The sequence below is a fragment of the Carassius carassius genome, chromosome 6 (assembly GCF_963082965.1).
Source record: "Carassius carassius chromosome 6, fCarCar2.1, whole genome shotgun sequence".
In the NCBI taxonomy this organism is placed as follows: Eukaryota; Metazoa; Chordata; class Actinopteri; order Cypriniformes; family Cyprinidae; genus Carassius; species Carassius carassius.
Genome location: NC_081760.1, coordinates 33,007,385 through 33,025,394, shown reverse-complemented (window position 1 = coordinate 33,025,394; position 18,010 = coordinate 33,007,385). Strand labels below are relative to the sequence as shown.

Here is an 18,010-nt window from a genome sequence, read left to right as displayed (position 1 = left end):
GTTTATTTTTGAAGACACAAATGAGCACAATGTCCATTTTAGAGTGCAGTCATTTCAGGCTAATCTACCATTTTAAGGGAGGTGATTGTGGCTTGATCTTCATCCGCTAGTTTCATGGCTGTGGATACTTTAACGGTGTTGGACATTATCTCTGCGTTCAGCTCCCTGCATTTGGACATCAGTCTCTTTTCATTCTCGTGGGACTTCCGCAGAGCTTTGGCGATCTTCTCATATTCCACATGAAACTTCTCTAATTTGTCGTCTCCTGATAACTCATTTAAAACCTCCTCTATGTCCTTTTCCATGGTTTCAAATGCGCTGTCCTCAGTCTGAAAATCAGAAAATGTTAAAGATATTAGAAGATGTTGTCTGATAACTTCGGACCTATGCTGAAATTGTGCATGTTGAAGAGAGTCTGAAATAGTTGAAGAGAGTCTGGCAGATTTGTAACAGTTTGCAAGTCTGCAGTAGCACTGCTGATGACATACTGAAATACATGATCAAACACAAAGAACAAAGAGGCAGCAGCAGGTGCTGGTTTTAATACAGCTGTTGGAGAGTTCACAGGCTTCATGGAGAAACCAACACAGAAAAAAAAATGAAAGGAATTATAGACTGAAGCTTTGCCTAATCCATTTAAATATTCAGTTTATTGATTGTGGCCAATCATTCTTTCAAATCATTACTTCAAATCTCTTAGCAATTAAAAGATTTACAAAAGATTTTGGGGTTGAAAAAGCCTGAGGTTATTTTTTTACTTTTATTTATTTTTTGGCAGAAAAAGACATAATTAGTCGAAGCAGAAGAACTGTTACTGGAACTGACTAAGCCTTATAATTAGTTTTCAATTTGCAATTTCTGCTGTAAAATAAATAAATAAATAAATGATTTTATGCTTGTGTTATTAAAGGGGTACAGCAAATGATGAATACAGTTAAAGTGGGACACTTTCTGGAAAATTTCGTGATGTTTTAAATGGCATTACAAACATGTGTACCACTTTATATGTTTTCACAAAGCATAAACAAAGACTATAGAATACTCTTAAAAGGACTCTGGCATAAACCAAGTTGTTAATGTTCACAACAATGTTTAAAAAATCACATTATCAAAATGGAAAATGCTCATAAAAATAGTGTCCATAAAACTGACCCAGTAAAGGTTTTTGTATTTTTATGTGCATTTTATCTTATAGCCTATAAAATATAATAATTTAATTGTATATTTTAGCTATTTTCATCTAGCATTGTAGAACTTTAAAAGCGTGGCTTTTCACTTTACTGTAACAACTCAAAGCACTGAAATGCTTCAGTGTAATACAATAAATATTTAACATATTTCACTAGGATCACGGCAAAAATATAGTGATTGAGATGCTAACTTAATTTACATATTAGCATCTCAAACGCTAACGTTACATTTTAGCTGTCTTATTCTAAGATCTAGTACGATGTCTCCCCACAGTTCGACAAAAGTTGCAGATGAACATAAGTTACCTCCATTGTGGTCGTTTGTCGGTCCTCTCTAAAACTCAGCAAAATGTTGTTGTTTTGTATTTAATGAACTTTAACACACATAATAATATCCCTGTTTCGCTTCAACGACACTGTTTTTCGTCACCAGGGATACGCGTCCCCGTGCCTGGCAACTGCGACCAGCTGAGCACTTTGGTTCAACTAATGATTGTAACACAGCGCTCCCAAATACTGTGGAGAGAATATCATACAAAGAGAAGACACCTGACATTAAGAATAATGAGTAAATAATGTAAGGTTCATCAGTTTTTTTTTTTTTTGTTTTTTTTATGCATGCTCCCTTTTTTGTTTGTGTGTTGTTCTTTACACTAGGTGGCAGCTTTACACAGTGCAACTTGTAATAAAGAGCTGCGAAAAATATTTAGCAACTGTCAGCATCACCAAAATCATCTAAACATATGTATAAAATATATAGTATTATGACCAACTGCCTTTTAAAAATGTTCATTTGTCATTAAATTGTCGTTCATTATTGCAAAAGAACATTCTGTCATTTTGGAAATGTTTTAATTTATCTGACATCATAATAGTGAATCATTTAACTTCAACATCTAACAGAATAGAAATCACCTCACCTTTTAAAAAAAAAAAATTACAGTTATTATTGAATACGGTAGGGCCTATGCATGGTGCTGGTAAGGAAATGTTGTAACTATTGGCTGTATGGTAATGGTGGACACGTTTTAAAACTCTTCCGATGGATTGTGGTCATTGGTCATCAAACTTTTATGAGCTTATATGAACAGTGTCATTTAACAGTTGGATCCTTGACATTTACTGAGCTGTTTCTGAGTTATTTTAAGTGCACTTTGCTGGACATTTATAGTCATTAGTGGATCTTGGGCTGGTAGATGACTTCAGACCAGCAACATTCCAAAAACCAGTTTAACCAGCTTTAGGTGATAATAGCATGGATTGAAATTTTATATATATATATATATATATATATAATATATAACACTGCCTAACTGTGTTCATTTATAATTTCCCCCACACAAAACTGAGAGTAGAAACTTTATAACCCTTTTCTGGCATTTGTTTATACCTCGAAAGCTCTCTGTATGACACACGTGTTCAGGCACAGATTGAGACAAATCCTCTCTGCCAGTCATCCGAAATCTGCAGCACATGTACTCAGGTAAGCAACCTACTGATTACATAATATGGCAATGTTATTATTAATCATTTTATAATTACACTTCACTGCCCCTAGCCATGCTGAATGACGTCAGATGACGTAATGAGAGGTGTGGAAGTTCCTAAAGACCTGAGTCACTTAGATTGTGTCTAGCCTAAATGTGTTAGCATTTTCTGAAATAGTGGAGTTGAAAAATTAAATATAATATAAATTTGATTCAAATAGCTTTTTAGTATGACTACAATAAAACATTACCAAAGCTTGGAATAGATGCTATAAAATAAGTATGTAAGTAAATTAATTAATCAATTAATTAAAATTTGACTTAAACTAGCCGATATAACATTAATATTGATCATTTGTTTCTAATTTTAGACATGTTCCATACAGACTTTAATCAATAACTCAGATAGCTTAAAAATGACAACACTAAAATATGTAACTTTGAGTGAATGTTAAGACGTGTTTTGGCTGTTATGTTCGTATTTTCCTGAAGTGATATTGAGTCACTGACGCCGATAAAAATAACACATTGTCATCAGTTCGTGAGTCGGCATCTGAGCTGTTGAAGTCTGATCTTGCCGCAAATAGGGTTCATATTCAGAGGTTTTGATTGGTTTGCTTCTCTAAACGAAAGCATCCCGTAGTAGCCAAACTGTATAAGTGAGTGGACTATATAGTTATGAGGACTCATTATGCTGATGCTTGAGCCAGTATATATTTGATCTAATCTAAAGTAGATGCATGCGCGACAGATGCGCGTTAAATCCCCGACAACGGCGTGCGTCAAAAACTCACCAAAGCAGGATAACAAAACAAATATCCGAGGGAAGAAATTTAGCAAATCAAATCGTTTTTGAGCTGACCTACTTAAAATTTCCGGTTTATTCCGATTTCGTTCATTGCAAACCTCCCTCGGTGCCTTTTTTTGTGCGTTTTCCCAAAACGCAAACGCGCGTCTTCCCACCTGGGCAGCTGGTGTTTTTCAATGACAGTTCATCGAGCAGAGAAAAACTTGTGGATCTGTAGCCGGTTCACATCCGACTTGTCACGGAAATAATATCACCAACAGATCAAGAGAGGCAAGATAAGGGTGAGTTACAGTGCCTGACGCTCGAAGTGCAACATCTGGAGATCAGCAGCATCATCAGCAGCAGCAGTCATGGGCAACAGTGTGTCCGGGATCAGAGCACTGCACAGGGGACAGCAGAACAGATTTCAAAGACTTCCAAACTCACATAAAGGTTAGTAGTTCATTTGATTTGATCAGATACGAGTCTTTCTTTTGGAAACAGTAGAGCATGGCGCTCGCAACTCCAAGGTCATGGGTTCGATCCTCGGGAATGCAAGAAAAAAAATCACTGAAAAAAATGTCTGTCAAATGCATAAATGTAGTATATTGCATATGTATCGTTCCCTACTCCAACTTAAACTCGTAGCTATATTTTGCAATACGGTTTTTAGCTGGTCCAGGTTAGTTGTATTGGCTAACTGTCTTTATCATCTTTATGGTCTACTAGGTGAGGCAAGATAACATAACTGAGGCTCAAGATTTTTTATGAGAGAAGACATTTTCTTTTTTCTATCTATTCTAAAGTTAAACGTTCTGAACCAGAGAGCAATTTGTACGTGATAGGCCAAAGGTAATTACACTTGTGCCACATTCATCAGCTTCTTAAGCGTTGAAAGCAAATAGTGAAACTTTACTTTGTTTACCATGTTACTCATCAAATACCCAATACTGTGATTAATTATTACATATTATTACATAATAATAACAATGCACAATTATGAGCAGCTCTGCAAACAATTAAACACTCAGGACATCATGTTCATTAATATTACTCGGCATTTACTGATGTAAATACACACTGTGCTATGTGTATGATCGTTGCACTGTACAGTGTGACGCAAGTTATAAATTATGAGACCAATTCAAAAGTCAAAGCTATTACGGTGACCCAGTTTTGCTGTCCATGCTGGAAGTTCATCTAGGCCAGTTCACCTGGTTAAAAGTTTAATGGTCTCACTTTATTTGACGGAGCATACTTCAGAAACATTATTTTATGTAAGCCTCTCCTGAACTCCTCTCCAACTCCTAGTGCTGCTGCGTAGGAGGTTTGCGATGGAGGTAATTTTTGAGATTCTGTTCTGTTTCAGAGCTTTTCTGATTCATGCATAACAGAGCATCTGATTATGAAGATTATTCCAGTGGAGATATAATTGCGCTTCTCATTAGCAAAAAAAGCCATTATATTCAAATAAAGATGTGCTAAAGGGGGCTTTAATTATCTGTGGCTTTGACAAGGCACCCCGCCGCATTTATCGTGGGCACCGAAGGGCCAGCAACACTAATCAAAGGGTGAAACAAATTATTTGTAATTGATAGAAAACAGAGAGCACATAGCCAGGCTTTCTCTTCTAATTACTTTCCAAAGAAAATGTTTATTTGCACACAGAATACACTAGACTTGCTACACTTTTTAGGTATTTATCAGGATACACAAACATTATTAAACTGATAAAGTAGCTAATAGTGAGGCCATTTGCTGACAAATTTCCTGATTGCATGTTTGCATGCGTCTGCTCTTGTGATGAACTAAAACAAGAGGCAGAAGGGACACTGGAACCCATTATTCTGTCAGACGAGATCTCCTTGACAACAGAGGATAGCATGTAAACTGTTACCATGGCGATTGTCCCTCAGCGTTATAAGCGGAAGGTTAGGTTTGTATACACGTCCATGAGTGTCTATATGTCCCTTGTTTTGACACTGAACTGTACCTACATCCTTCTCCTTCCACTCCACTGAAGTCAATTTAACTTCAGTAACACATTTCCTTCTCTCTAAAGAAGAGATGACACATTTCAAGCCTGTTTGTTTCTCATCATAAATGATCTGGATAAAATGTTTCATTTCCATAGCGTTTAGCCCCACTGACACCAGCGACATCAAGACTCTATTTCTGGCCAAATGACTCACCGCAACATGTTGCGCTTAATATGAATTTTATGTAAATGTGTGTCTGCATATGAAGCATATCTGCAGAAGCTCACAACATTGAGATATGAGATGATTCATGGCTTTTACGAAGGGAGGGGAAGTGAGAACAGAAGCACAGTAACCAGTCCAGAAAATGTGAGCTTTGTAGGACGAGGGAAGATTTGTGATTTTGTGATGTGTATGCAGATGTGTTGATGTCTCTGTGTTCATGGATTGCCTGGATGCACCTACTTCAACTTAAAAACTTAAGTTCAGCTGCCTTAAATTTATAATTATAATCAAATTGGCTCTACAATAATGTCAGCTTAAATTATAATGAACTGGCTTAAAAACAAAAATGAATCTTATATTACTTAAACAATGCAGTTGAAATGGGTTGAAATATTTTTTCTACAATTAAAAATGATTTCCCTAGATCTTCCAGTAATATATCTTGGTTAAGTTTTATTTAAATGCTTGGTTTTATGATCATAGCTCTGTAGTTTTCAAGTGTGGAGGTAAAACAATGCAATACAATGATGCTGTCAGGACACTGGTTTGATCATCAGGCCTTCTGTTGTGTTATGTCTTAAGTGGTTAATTCCACTCACTCTGCTTTCACAGCTGCACCTTATCCTAATTAGTGTTCCAGCTCACACACACCTGTCTCTCAATTTCACATTGATTGTCTTCTATACTTATGCTTCTCTCTTTCTGTGCTTCTCTGTCAGTGTGTCTTGGCTACCATCCGTTTCACTACTGCCCTTAAAACTATCTTGCTCTAGTTGTGCCTAGTTTTCATGCCCTGTTTGTTTATTTAATCTTGTTTTTTTGTCTTTTTGGTGTACCCAGTTCCCGTACACAATTCAGTTTTGGATTCCTTACCTGGTTGCTGATTGCCAGCGTTTGTTTTGGACTTTTGCCTTTGTTTTGGACTATTGCCTTTGTTTTGGACTATTGCCTTTGTTTTGGACTATTGCCTTTGTTTTGGACTATTGTCTTTGTTTTGGACTATTGCCTGTTTTTGTTTAATAAATTTGGCAAACTGCGAATCTGCTCTTGGGTCCCTTTTTTCTCCCAGCAACCGTAACAGTACACACTGACCAGGATGGATCCAGCAGATCAATCGCAGTTTCGCTCAGCTTTGGAAGCGCAGGGTGTGCTGCTCGGACAGCATCAGGGGAAGCTGGCGGCGGCTCATCATGCCATGGACACATTAGCCAGTCAAGTCTCTGAGCTAACTGAAACCGTTCGCCGGATGGAGACTGAACGTAACCTACTGTCAACAGCCACTGGACGTTCTTCAGTCACCCCTGAACCACGCATCAACAATCCTCCCAATTACTCCGGTGAGCCTACAGAATGTCGATCATTTATTATCCAATGTGAGTTGATTTTTCTCTCTGCAACCCCTCACTTATGCCTCAGATTCAGCCAAGGTGGCGTTTGTCATCTCCCTTCTTACCGGTCGGGCTCGGAAATGGGCCACTGCTGTATGGGCTGCTAAGGCAGCGTTTTGTATGGAGTTCGCCAGCTTTAAAGCGGAGTTTGTCAAGATATTCGACCGCTCAGCACTCGGTAAAGAGGCATCGCGGCTGTTGGCAGCACTTCATCAGGGGAGGCGTTCGGTGGCGGACTTCGCTATCGAGTTTCGCACTCTTGCTGCGTCTAGTAAGTGGAATGATGCAGCACTGGCAGCCAGGTTCACGGAAGGCCTGGAAGATGAGATAAGGGATGAGATGTATGCTCACGATCTTCCTGAACATCTAGATGAACTTGTTGACCTGGCTATCCTATTGGATAATCGACGGGATCTTCGTCGGAGAGCTCGGGCTTCTACATTCTTGCCTTTTGTAAACCCTGTGTCTGCCTTTTCGGGGTCCGATACTCCCGTTCCCTCATCTGCTCCGGAACCTATGCAGTTGGGCAGGTACCGGTTATCTGCAGAGGAGAAACAGAAACGTCTTTCAAAAGGATTATGCCTCTACTGCGGCCGTCATGGACATTTTGCTTCTTCCTGTCCGGCAAAAGCCAACGCTCGCTAGTAAGCAAGGGGGTACTGGCGAGCGCTACTTCCACCACCCCGTCTACTGGTTCGCGCTCTATGATTCCAGTCTCAGTCACTTATGAAGGTGCAGTTCATCAACTCTCTGCTCTCATCGATTCAGGAGCTGAGGGGAATTTTATAGATTTTTCTTGGGCTTTGAAGAAGGGCATTTCTTTTCAATCTCTCTCTCCTGTCCTTACTGCTCATGCTTTAGATGGCCGCGAACTTACCACCATTTCTCAGGCCACAGTTCCATTACAATTAATCACGTCTGGTAATCATAGAGAGGAAATAGTATTCTTTGTCACTCGCTCACCCCTCACTCCGGTGGTCTTAGGTCATTCCTGGTTAACCACTCACAATCCACACATTAATTGGTCTGAAAGCACCATCCTATCATGGAGTCCCTATTGTCATGCCCATTGTCTTGTGTCTGCCTTGTCTTCTGTCTCTTCTTTTCCTGTGTTGCAGGAGGAGCCGATTGATCTCTCCAGTGTTCCTGAGGTCTACCATGATTTGCGGGCGGTTTTCAGTCATTCCCGGGCCGCATCTCTCCCTCCACACCGTCCCTATGATTGTGCCATCAATCTTCTCCCTGGCACTTCTCCTCCTAGGGGGCGATTGTTCTCCTTGTCCGGTCCTGAAAGGGCGGCCATGGAGAGGTATCTGTCTGAGTCTCTGGCGGCCGGTGTTATTCGTCCCTCCTCTTCTCCGGCGGGGGCAGGGTTCTTCTTCGTGAAGAAGAAGGATGGTTCCTTGCGTCCTTGCATTGATTACCGAGGGCTGAATGACATCACCATTAAGAATAGGTATCCCCTACCTTTGATGTCATCAGCCTTCGAGATCCTGCAGGGGGCAAGGTACTTCACGAAGTTGGACCTTCGCAATGCCTATCATCTGGTTCGGATCAGGGAGGGGGATGAATGGAAGACGGCTTTTAATACGCCCACGGGGCATTTTGAGTACAGGGTCCTTCCCTTCGGTTTGACTAATGCCCCAGCCGTCTTCCAGGCGCTCGTCAATGACGTGCTGAGAGACGTGATCAACAAATTTGTCTTTGTGTATCTGGATGACATCCTGATTTTTTCTCGTTCACTCCAGGTACACATTCAGCACGTCAGACGAGTGCTGCAGCGGTTGCTAGAGAACCAATTGTTTGCTAAGGTGGAGAAGTGTTCCTTCCACAACCAGTCAGTTCCGTTCTTGGGCCACATCATCTCGGTGGAGGGGATCTGCATGGACCCTACGAAGGTAAAGGCCGTCTCTGACTGGCCCACACCTGGCAACCGTAGATCTCTGCAAAGTTTTATTGGATTTGCTAATTTCTACAGGCGGTTTATCCGTAATTTCGGCCAGGTGGCGGCTCCTCTGACAGCATTAACCTCCACAAAGAAACCGTTTTGCTGGTCCTTAGCTGCTCAGGCAGCCTTTGATGAACTTAAGAGGCGGTTTTCATCTGCACCTATTTTAATAACTCTTGCCGGACCCTTCCCGGCAGTTTATTGTGGAGGTTGATGCGTCAGAGGTAGGTGTTGGAGCGGTTTTATCTCAACGATCCCCTCTTGACAATAAAATACATCCTTGCGCTTATTTTTCACACCGATTGTCCCCCACAGAACGGAACTACGACATCGGCAACCGGGAGTTGCTGGCTGTACGGCTGGCTTTGGGGGAGTGGCGCCACTGGTTGGAGGGCTCGGCGGAGCCGTTTCTGGTCTGGACCGACCACCGGAACTTGGAATATATCCAAACTGCCAAACGACTAAATTCCAGGCAGGCTCGCTGGGCACTCTTCTTTGGTCGCTTTAATTTTACCCTGTCTTACCGACCAGGCTCCAAAAACATTAAGCCTGATGCGCTCTCCCGTCAATTCACGGCCCCGGAGGACGCAACTCCACCAGACACCATTATTTCACCTGGTTGTGTGGTGGGGTCCGTCACCTGGGGTATCGAGGAGCGTGTCAGGCTGGCTCAGTCGGAGACAGGGGTACCGGAGGGGGGCCCGGTGGGTCGGCTGTTTGTTCCGGAGTTGGTACGGCCAAAGGTTCTGGAGTGGGGTCACGCCTCCAAACTGGTCTGTCACCCAGGAGTGAGGAGAACGTTGGCTGCCATTCGTCAGCGTTTTTGGTGGCCAGGCATGGGGGGGGGGGTTCTTGATTTTGTGGTCGCCTGCTCGGTCTGTGCCCAAAACAAGTCCTCTAGTTCTGTACCCGTTGGTTTGCTCCAACCTCTTCCTGTCCCATCTCGCCCCTGGTCTCATATTGCTCTGGACTTTGTGTCTGGTTTACCAGAGTCCAGTGGCAATACGGTTGTCCTCACTGTAGTGGACCGCTTTTCTAAGGCGGTTCACTTTATCCCTCTCCCTAAACTTCCTTCTGCCAGGGAGACTGCTCGGGCGGTCGTGGACCACGTCTTTCGGATCCATGGTCTTCCGGAGGACGTGGTTTCTGACCGGGGACCCCAGTTCGTCTCCCACTTCTGGAGGGAGTTCTGTCGACAGATTGGTGCTACCACTAGCCTGTCGTCAGGATTCCACCCACAGACCAATGGCCAGACCGAGCGTGCAAACCAGGACCTTGGGAGGACTCTTCGTTGCCTGGCTTCACATAATCCCTGAGGGCTGAGGCACCCAGATACATCTGTGGGCAAAAGGTATGGCTCTCCACCAAGAACCTGCCTCTTAAGGTGTCCTCCAAGAAGTTGGCACCGCGGTTCATTGGGCCATACCCCATTGTTAAGGTGCTCAGTCCGGTGGCGGTTCGGCTTCGGCTTCCGCATCCGCATCCTCTTCGTCGAGTGCATCCAGTGTTTCACGTGTCTTGTGTCAAGCCTTTTATTCGTTCTCTCTCTTCATCATCTTCCCCTAAACCCCTCCCCCCTCCCCCCTTGATGGTTGAGGGTGCTCCCGCTTTTACCGTTAGGAGGATTCTTGATTCCAGGCGGCGGGGCAGGGGATACCAGTACCTGGTTGATTGGGAGGGGTACGGTCCAGAGGAGAGATGTTGGGTCCCGACTCGGGACATTCTGGACCGCTCTCTTATTGAGGATTACCATCGATCTGCCCCTCACCCTGGAAAGCCTGGTGGCATTCCTGGGGCGGGGGGTCCTGTCAGGACACTGGTTTGATCATCAGGCCTTCTGTTGTGTTATGTCTTAAGTGGTTAATTCCACTCACTCTGCCTTCACAGCTGCACCTTATCCTAATTAGTGTTCCAGCTCACACACACCTGTCTCTCAATTTCACATTGATTGTCTTCTATACTTATGCTTCTCTCTTTCTGTGCTTCTCTGTCAGTGTCTTGGCTACCATCCGTTTCACTACTGCCCTTAAAACTATCTTGCTCTAGTTGTGCCTAGTTTTCATGCCCTGTTTGTTTATTTAATCTTGTTTTTTTGTCTTTTTGGTGTACCCAGTTCCCGTACACAATTCAGTTTTGGATTCCTTACCTGGTTGCTGATTGCCAGCGTTTGTTTTGGACTATTGCCATTGTTTTGGACTATTGCCTGTTTTTGTTTAATAAATTTGGCAAACTGCGAATCTGCTCTTGGGTCCCTTTTTTCTCCCAGCAACCGTAACAGATGCTTGAAAAATGTACACATTTTTTTTTTCAAAAGCCTGATCTGATGTATCATATTTGATACTCACATTGTAATATGATTTTTCAAAAAATGATGTATGGATCATCATTGTCCTATCCATCAGCTTATCATAAATCATATTGGAAAGCAATTTATCTGGGAAATGTAGATTTTTATTTGTTAATGTTTGCTAGCCACAAGAATGTATGACAAAAAATAATCAATCTGTGAATAAATAAATAAATAAATAAGTGATTGAGTGACTTGCCCTAAATGAGCTCATCTTTTTTAGTATGTACGCTTTGCATCACAGCACATACAAAAATTTCATTAATTTTAAATATTCGTTGTAAAATACACAGCTTAAGGAAATATAAAATATTCAAATTATATATATATATATTATATATATTTTTTATTATTATTATTATCATTATTATTATTTTTTAATCAGCTATACTGAACAGTGACAGGCAACAATATATTTTGCTGCTCACTTGGTTTCTATATCTGCTCCACTCAAGCTGGCAAAACTCACTCAGTTGCACGTTGCATCCATAATCATGATTCAAATCAAAGCTTGCAAGGCAGAAGGAGGCCATGAGGGAGATCATGTTACAGATTGGGTTTTTTTTTTTTTTTTACATGCTGTACAAGCCCACACACATTTGAATAGAGGACACACACACTCACATAAAGACAGAAACCAACGTTTTATATATAAAATGTAATGATATTCACAGCTAGATTAAGTTTTCCTTTAGGATCAACAGTTTAGTTCCAGTAAATTTGAAGTCACTTTTTAACATGGCGAGACCAAAAAAAAAGAAAAAACAGTAATCTGCTGTGAACTGAATGAATAATAATGGCTCACGGCTCATTTCTGACAGCTGCCTGATATGCCTCAGACAAGTTAAAAAGTTCAGACTCACAGAGAGTTGTTAATAGCTCAAAGGCTTTTTGAGGTTTATTAAGCATTGAAAAGGTGTGCAGAATTGCCTGAAATGTGAAATGAACTCCTGTGCAAGGCAATTTAACTGATCTGAAATCTGAAAGCATGGTTTAATACTGATGATGTCAAAGGAATATTTTGTCGTCATTTCTCACCCTCACATCATTCCAAACCTGCATGAGTTTCTTCCTTTTATGGAACACAAAATAAATTATTTTGAAAAATGTTGGGCTCCAAACTACATTGGACCTGATTGACTCTCATTTAATGGACATTTAATGACATTTAAATGTCATTCAAATCCATGAAGCAAAGTATGAGCAATAGCACTGAATGAAGATTGTTTTGCTAACGTTTCCGTTAAGTTATAAAAATCCTATTTCTGAATGCTGAAACATCTAGTTATTTATTTATTTATTATTACATTTCTTGTTTCTTCTAGGGAACCTTCCATTCTATAATTTGTCAGTGTTCCTTTTGAATGTTCTCTGAACATTATATGTACTCATTTCTAATGTTCTATTCTATCCTAACTTTACCAGCCTTGGCTGTATGCTAATTGTGATGCATGCCTGAGCAAGCACCATTAATTAAGGATGAACCTATTTTTTGTGCATGTTCTATGGCTCTGTCTTTGTGTACATGGCCCAAGTTGTTTAGTTACAGTATAACTTAGCAGGTATTCTCAAATAAAAAATTCTCATCTAAGACCAAGGTGTTTTTCATCCAAAAGAAAACAGCCCACAGATCTATTGGCAGCTCAGGACTATTAATCAGCAGACCTGATTGTGGAGCCCAAGGCCGTTGATGGGAACATTTAACATTTCCACTATGTTCATGAGCTGAAATCTTGCAACACAAATGGCTAACCTGACTTTGACTGCACCAGCCTGCCCTCATTCAGGTTGCCTTAAATTATAAGCAGGGAAATTTCAACTAATCACAGCTTGACCCTCTTCTTATTATGGAAATAATGTTTGTTTAGTGATTCTGTAACGTTGCAGACACCACATACGAGTGTTGAAACGGAGGCTGGAATGCTGTGATTTATCCCTGACTCACTGTGATTTCTCATATTTGATATATGGCACTCAAAGGTGAACCTTGTAGTTTTGGTAATTATTGGCAACGGTACAGTTTAGCTAAAGTAAAAAATCCTAACTAAATTGTAAGCACTTTATCTTAAATTTTTTCACAATTCACAGACTACAACAAATCTACGGTATCTGCTAACTGAGAAAAATGTGCTATATGTGCTGACGAAAAATATAGACTCATAATTTTGCATTTAATACAAGAAGTCATAGCGTTGCAATACCCTCAAGTGCTCCCAAAAGAGGTTTGTTTAGGTACTACATCTCAAATATGTTATTACATCATTTAAAGTTGGTTAAAATTGTTGATGAAATCATTTTAAACATACACTAGGAAAAAAAATTTTTTTTAGAAATTGCTAGTTAATTTCACAAACAGTTACTAAGAAACTTTTGAAATTTTAAAGTAGAATTGTGTGGAAAATTAGAATTGAAAAATACAGAATTGTATGCAAAAAAAAATAAAAATAAAATAAAATAAAAAACTTGATAATTCCACATCAATAAAAGCCAGTCTGAGAAATTGCTGTGGAGGTTAAATATTCACTATGTGCAGTAGTTGCCCGCTAAGGTTTTATTGTATATTTCTGTCCTTAAAGCTGTTTTATGCAATTATGCAGTTATGCTCTTGCCATTACCTCACAGAATGAGACCTCAAATAGACCTCTGTTTCTCATAGCTATTGATATAAAAGCTCTGAGGTCACTGTGGTACTCTGAAAGACACAAACAAGTGTTAAAAAAGAGCCTCCAAACAGAATCAGTCATCTGATTAAGCCTTTTCATCTGATATTACGTAAACAGAGTTGCACTGGTGAGTCAGGACATATATCTTGTGACAATTATTGCAGTTAGTCCTGAAGTGCTTCATGAGAGTCTCAGATGACACACCAACAGTCCATGTTTGTGTTTACAAGGTGCCTGTGTTGTACTGGCCATACTCATGAAACAACGGCATAGCAAAATTCTGTGTAAATCATTTGTAAATTGGATGGACAGGATTGTTTAAATGCAAGTCAATACACATTTTACAGTTATAAAGTCACACCACTATATTCATAATTAAGTATTATTTATATACTATTATAGTATTCATACATATTTTGAATTATCTTTTATTTAATATTTTTTGTTTTTTATTTGTTTGTTTGTTTTATTTTATTTTTATATTTATTTCGGTTTTAGTACTAAAACTTATTTCATTTCAGTTATAGCTGCCAAGGCAACATTTGCATTTTATTTATTTATTTTTTTCATTTGTTTTTAAGTTTACTTAAGTTTTTCTTGTAATATTTATATTTTATTCCATCTATTATTAGTTCATCTAGTATTTATATCGTCAACATTTCTTTGTTTAGATTATTTAAAATACAACGGCAACAATAATAACACTGTACCATTGTTTTCATTCATTTGTCCACACTGGCCTCTTATATTGTGATACAATCTATCATCAGATAAGCTTGCACATAAAACAAATTGTGTTTAGTCACTTTATATTTCAGCCAAAAAAAATAAGTTTGTGGACAGAACAAGCTAAGTTGTGGACCAGACCTTACAGTTGTGTATTATAAGCAGAAGGTGTGGCTCCACAGGACTACACTATATATGTCCAGCTTATATCAGTGCATAGGAGTGTGAATATGTGCGATTTGTTCTTTGACAGATTATTGATTGATTCTTTGTGATGTCTTAAGATGAAAAGTACTGCATTGCATACCACATAACTGAAACATACACACATGCGGCACACACACACACACACACACACAACATGTTAGACGTGTCTCTTTGAGTATACTTTGTGATTATTATGGGTGTGGTGCTATCATGGCTTTATCAGCTTGTCAGTTAAACAGATCTTAGTTGTGCAAAAGAAAAACACCCTCCAAAAACACAATCTTGTCATGTGACCGTGTCAGTTAAAGATGATTTGATGTTCCCATAAAAAAAATGGAACTACCATCTGCTGCTTTTGGTAACAGTACAATAGTCCTGTATTTATTTTACCAACAGTCAAATATGGTCTGTTTATTTGTATAGCAGTTTTCAAAGTGCATATTGTTTTAAACCAAGTTGTGCCCAATGACTAAGCTAAACACCCCAGTCACTGTATGGTCTGAAATTGAATTTATGAAGCATAATGACTTTATGGGGAAGGATAAATCTTTAGTTTCAGTTCCGGGTACTTTAGAATAAGACAAAAAATTATGAGCATTTGTTGTCCTCATTTTACATTATTCAGGAAAAATAGGGAGTGGGGGAACGAGCGACAGGTGGGGAAGAATCAGCTCGTGATCTGCACATCCCCGCCACGATCAGCGCTGATTGGCCAGACCACGAGCTACCGAACAGACAGGACAACACGGACCGCAGGGGAAGCTGAGACGGCACCCTGCACCGTGACAGTATCTATGTGTACTGTGATCGTAAAAGTCACATGTGAGGTGATTCAAAAAGTAATGCTTTTTATCTGGGTTTTGCGATATAATTGTAGCATGTCATCAAGTTATTTTCCTCTGGAAACACAATTAGAAAAACCTGCTGACTTTATATAATAAGAATACATTGGACTCATATTTTGCATTCTGACCCTTGTGGAGCGCCAGTTCCCCTTCCACAAGGAGAGCACTTAAAATAAATATTGTTCTGCAAAATTATTTTAGTGAGATTTAGAATATAGATGGTGGGTTTTCTAATTAAGTTGTTAAAAAAAGAAAATGACACACACACACACAAACATTAGATAGATAGATAGATAGATAGATAGATAGATAGATAGATAGATAGATAGATAGATAGATAGATAGATAGATAGATAGATAGATAGATAGATAGATAGATAGATAGATAGATAGATAGATAGATAGATAGATAGATAGATAGATAGATAGATAGATAGATAGATAGATAGATAGATCGGTGGGAACAACTAATGGTAGCTCCAAAGGTGAAACATCTTAATCTTGATATGCTGGACCTTTTACTAAATTTGTGCTTTGAAATCTATAATTAGATATACAGAGACGGAACATTCATTGTTCTTTCCTTTGAGCCTGGGTCCAGACCGATGATACATGAGTTTATTTTTGTGAAGCCATGGTTATGAGTAACGGTGGGAACTGACTCGACTGAGGAACCTGGCAATATGATTAAAGAGTCTTTAAAGCAGCACTGATCTGACCCCTGGCTGGAACAAACTCTTTCAGAAGCCAAAAAGTAGCTTTGTCTGTTTGTAAAGAAGCGCTCTGTATGCCAACACAACACAATTGACTCATTTATCATAAGAAAAGTAAGATTTATCGAAAATGTAGTTTGAGTAGGAGTTTTGTTTTACTAGTCTTGCTAGCACATTGCACAGCATTTACAGAAAACTGCCTATCTCTATTCTTTTACAATAAAGAGATGTTTGCATCAAGCACGAGAACTATAAAGATAAGTATACAGTATAAGTCCACACCACTGCTAAACCCAAAGATAAATAATATCATTGGAATAACTTGCAGAATTTTTCTCCAGCTGATAAATGATGAAAAAAAGAGCCTAAGATAGCCAATCGGAACTTTAAAGAGCTCTAGCATTTACAGTGGCAGATGACAGAACTGTGGCGCATTTATAATAAACACAACTCTATCATGCATTGGTGTGGATGCTAACTTTGTCTGAACGTTCTGGCAAGGTTATCTATAATTTATGAATAAAGATTCTTCCTCAAGCCTTAATATAATCTTCATTCAGTTGTCTGGTCTTTAATAACATTCTCAAAAGGATAGTTCAAAAATATTATCTAAATATACATTGTTCATGGAAAGCTTTTTTCCTGAAAACATTTTAGTTTTTTTAATGTTACTACTTGTTTCTGAATGTTCAGAGAACATAAAAAAAATAACATTCCAATTGCGTTTAGAAAATGATAAAGCTGAATGTTCCCTTATCCTTCGCACAACCATGAAAACCGTTTAAAAAAACATTCAGAGAACATTCAGAAATAACAAACAATCATAATTTATTGGGAATATGTTGTGAAATGGCATGAGATTGAGTAAATGATGGCAGAATTTTCATTTTTGGATGAACTATACCTTTAAATCGCACTGGATGTGTATTTTCATAGTTAAGTAATGCCAGACTTAGAGCTTGCTTATTATTGAGGGGTTCTTGCCAAGTTTCTCTTTAGAGTTGAAAAGGATTCTCTGTAAGTTTAGTTGGGGGATTTGTCCATGTTTTAATGCATTTCAGAGCTTTATAAGCCATGCATGATCAGTCAGGCGTTCGGCCCCCTGCTCAGACTCCCTATTGGGGTTTCCCCCACCACGTCACAGGTGGAGTCCAAACCAACCAAGAACCAGATGCAGAAACAGATCAACTTTTTTTTTTTTTTTTACTCTTAGAGCACACTGACTTTCCTGCAAAGAAAAATCACTATGTCAGATTTGGAACTGTTTCTTTTCATGCTATTTACACAAAGAATGTTGAAAAAAGGCCGCACAACAAACACTGTTCGTTGAAACTACGACATGATAAATCACAGTTTCGGTGCGATATAGTACACTGTGTCCACAGACCCAATGCCATCTAAATGATTGAGTCCTCTTCTATATAACCACATATTTATATGTTTTGATTCAAAGGTTTTGCGTGTCAGTATTACATTTCTTTTTTTCAAAACCAATGTGGCATTTT

The 18,010-nt window shown here is 39.3% G+C and overlaps 2 protein-coding genes across 2 annotated transcripts in view; one reads left to right on the top strand and one right to left on the bottom strand.

Moving 5' to 3' along the window:
* cfap58 (cilia and flagella associated protein 58) overlaps window positions 1-1,629 on the bottom strand; it is a 91,605-nt gene extending 89,976 nt beyond the window's left edge. Inside the window, exons 1-2 of the mRNA XM_059552748.1 lie at window positions 1,497-1,629; window positions 69-329 (exon numbers count right to left, since the gene is read on the bottom strand). Of these exons, the coding sequence (XP_059408731.1) occupies window positions 69-329; window positions 1,497-1,502 (267 nt within the window). The 5' untranslated portion in view covers window positions 1,503-1,629. The remainder of the gene's footprint in view (window positions 1-68; window positions 330-1,496) is intronic.
* A 1,994-nt stretch (window positions 1,630-3,623) lies between these two features.
* LOC132142690 (E3 ubiquitin-protein ligase NEURL1-like) overlaps window positions 3,624-18,010 on the top strand; it is a 54,189-nt gene continuing 39,802 nt past the window's right edge. The window contains exon 1 of the mRNA XM_059552749.1: window positions 3,624-3,917. Within this exon, the coding sequence (XP_059408732.1) occupies window positions 3,836-3,917 (82 nt within the window). The 5' untranslated portion in view covers window positions 3,624-3,835. The remainder of the gene's footprint in view (window positions 3,918-18,010) is intronic.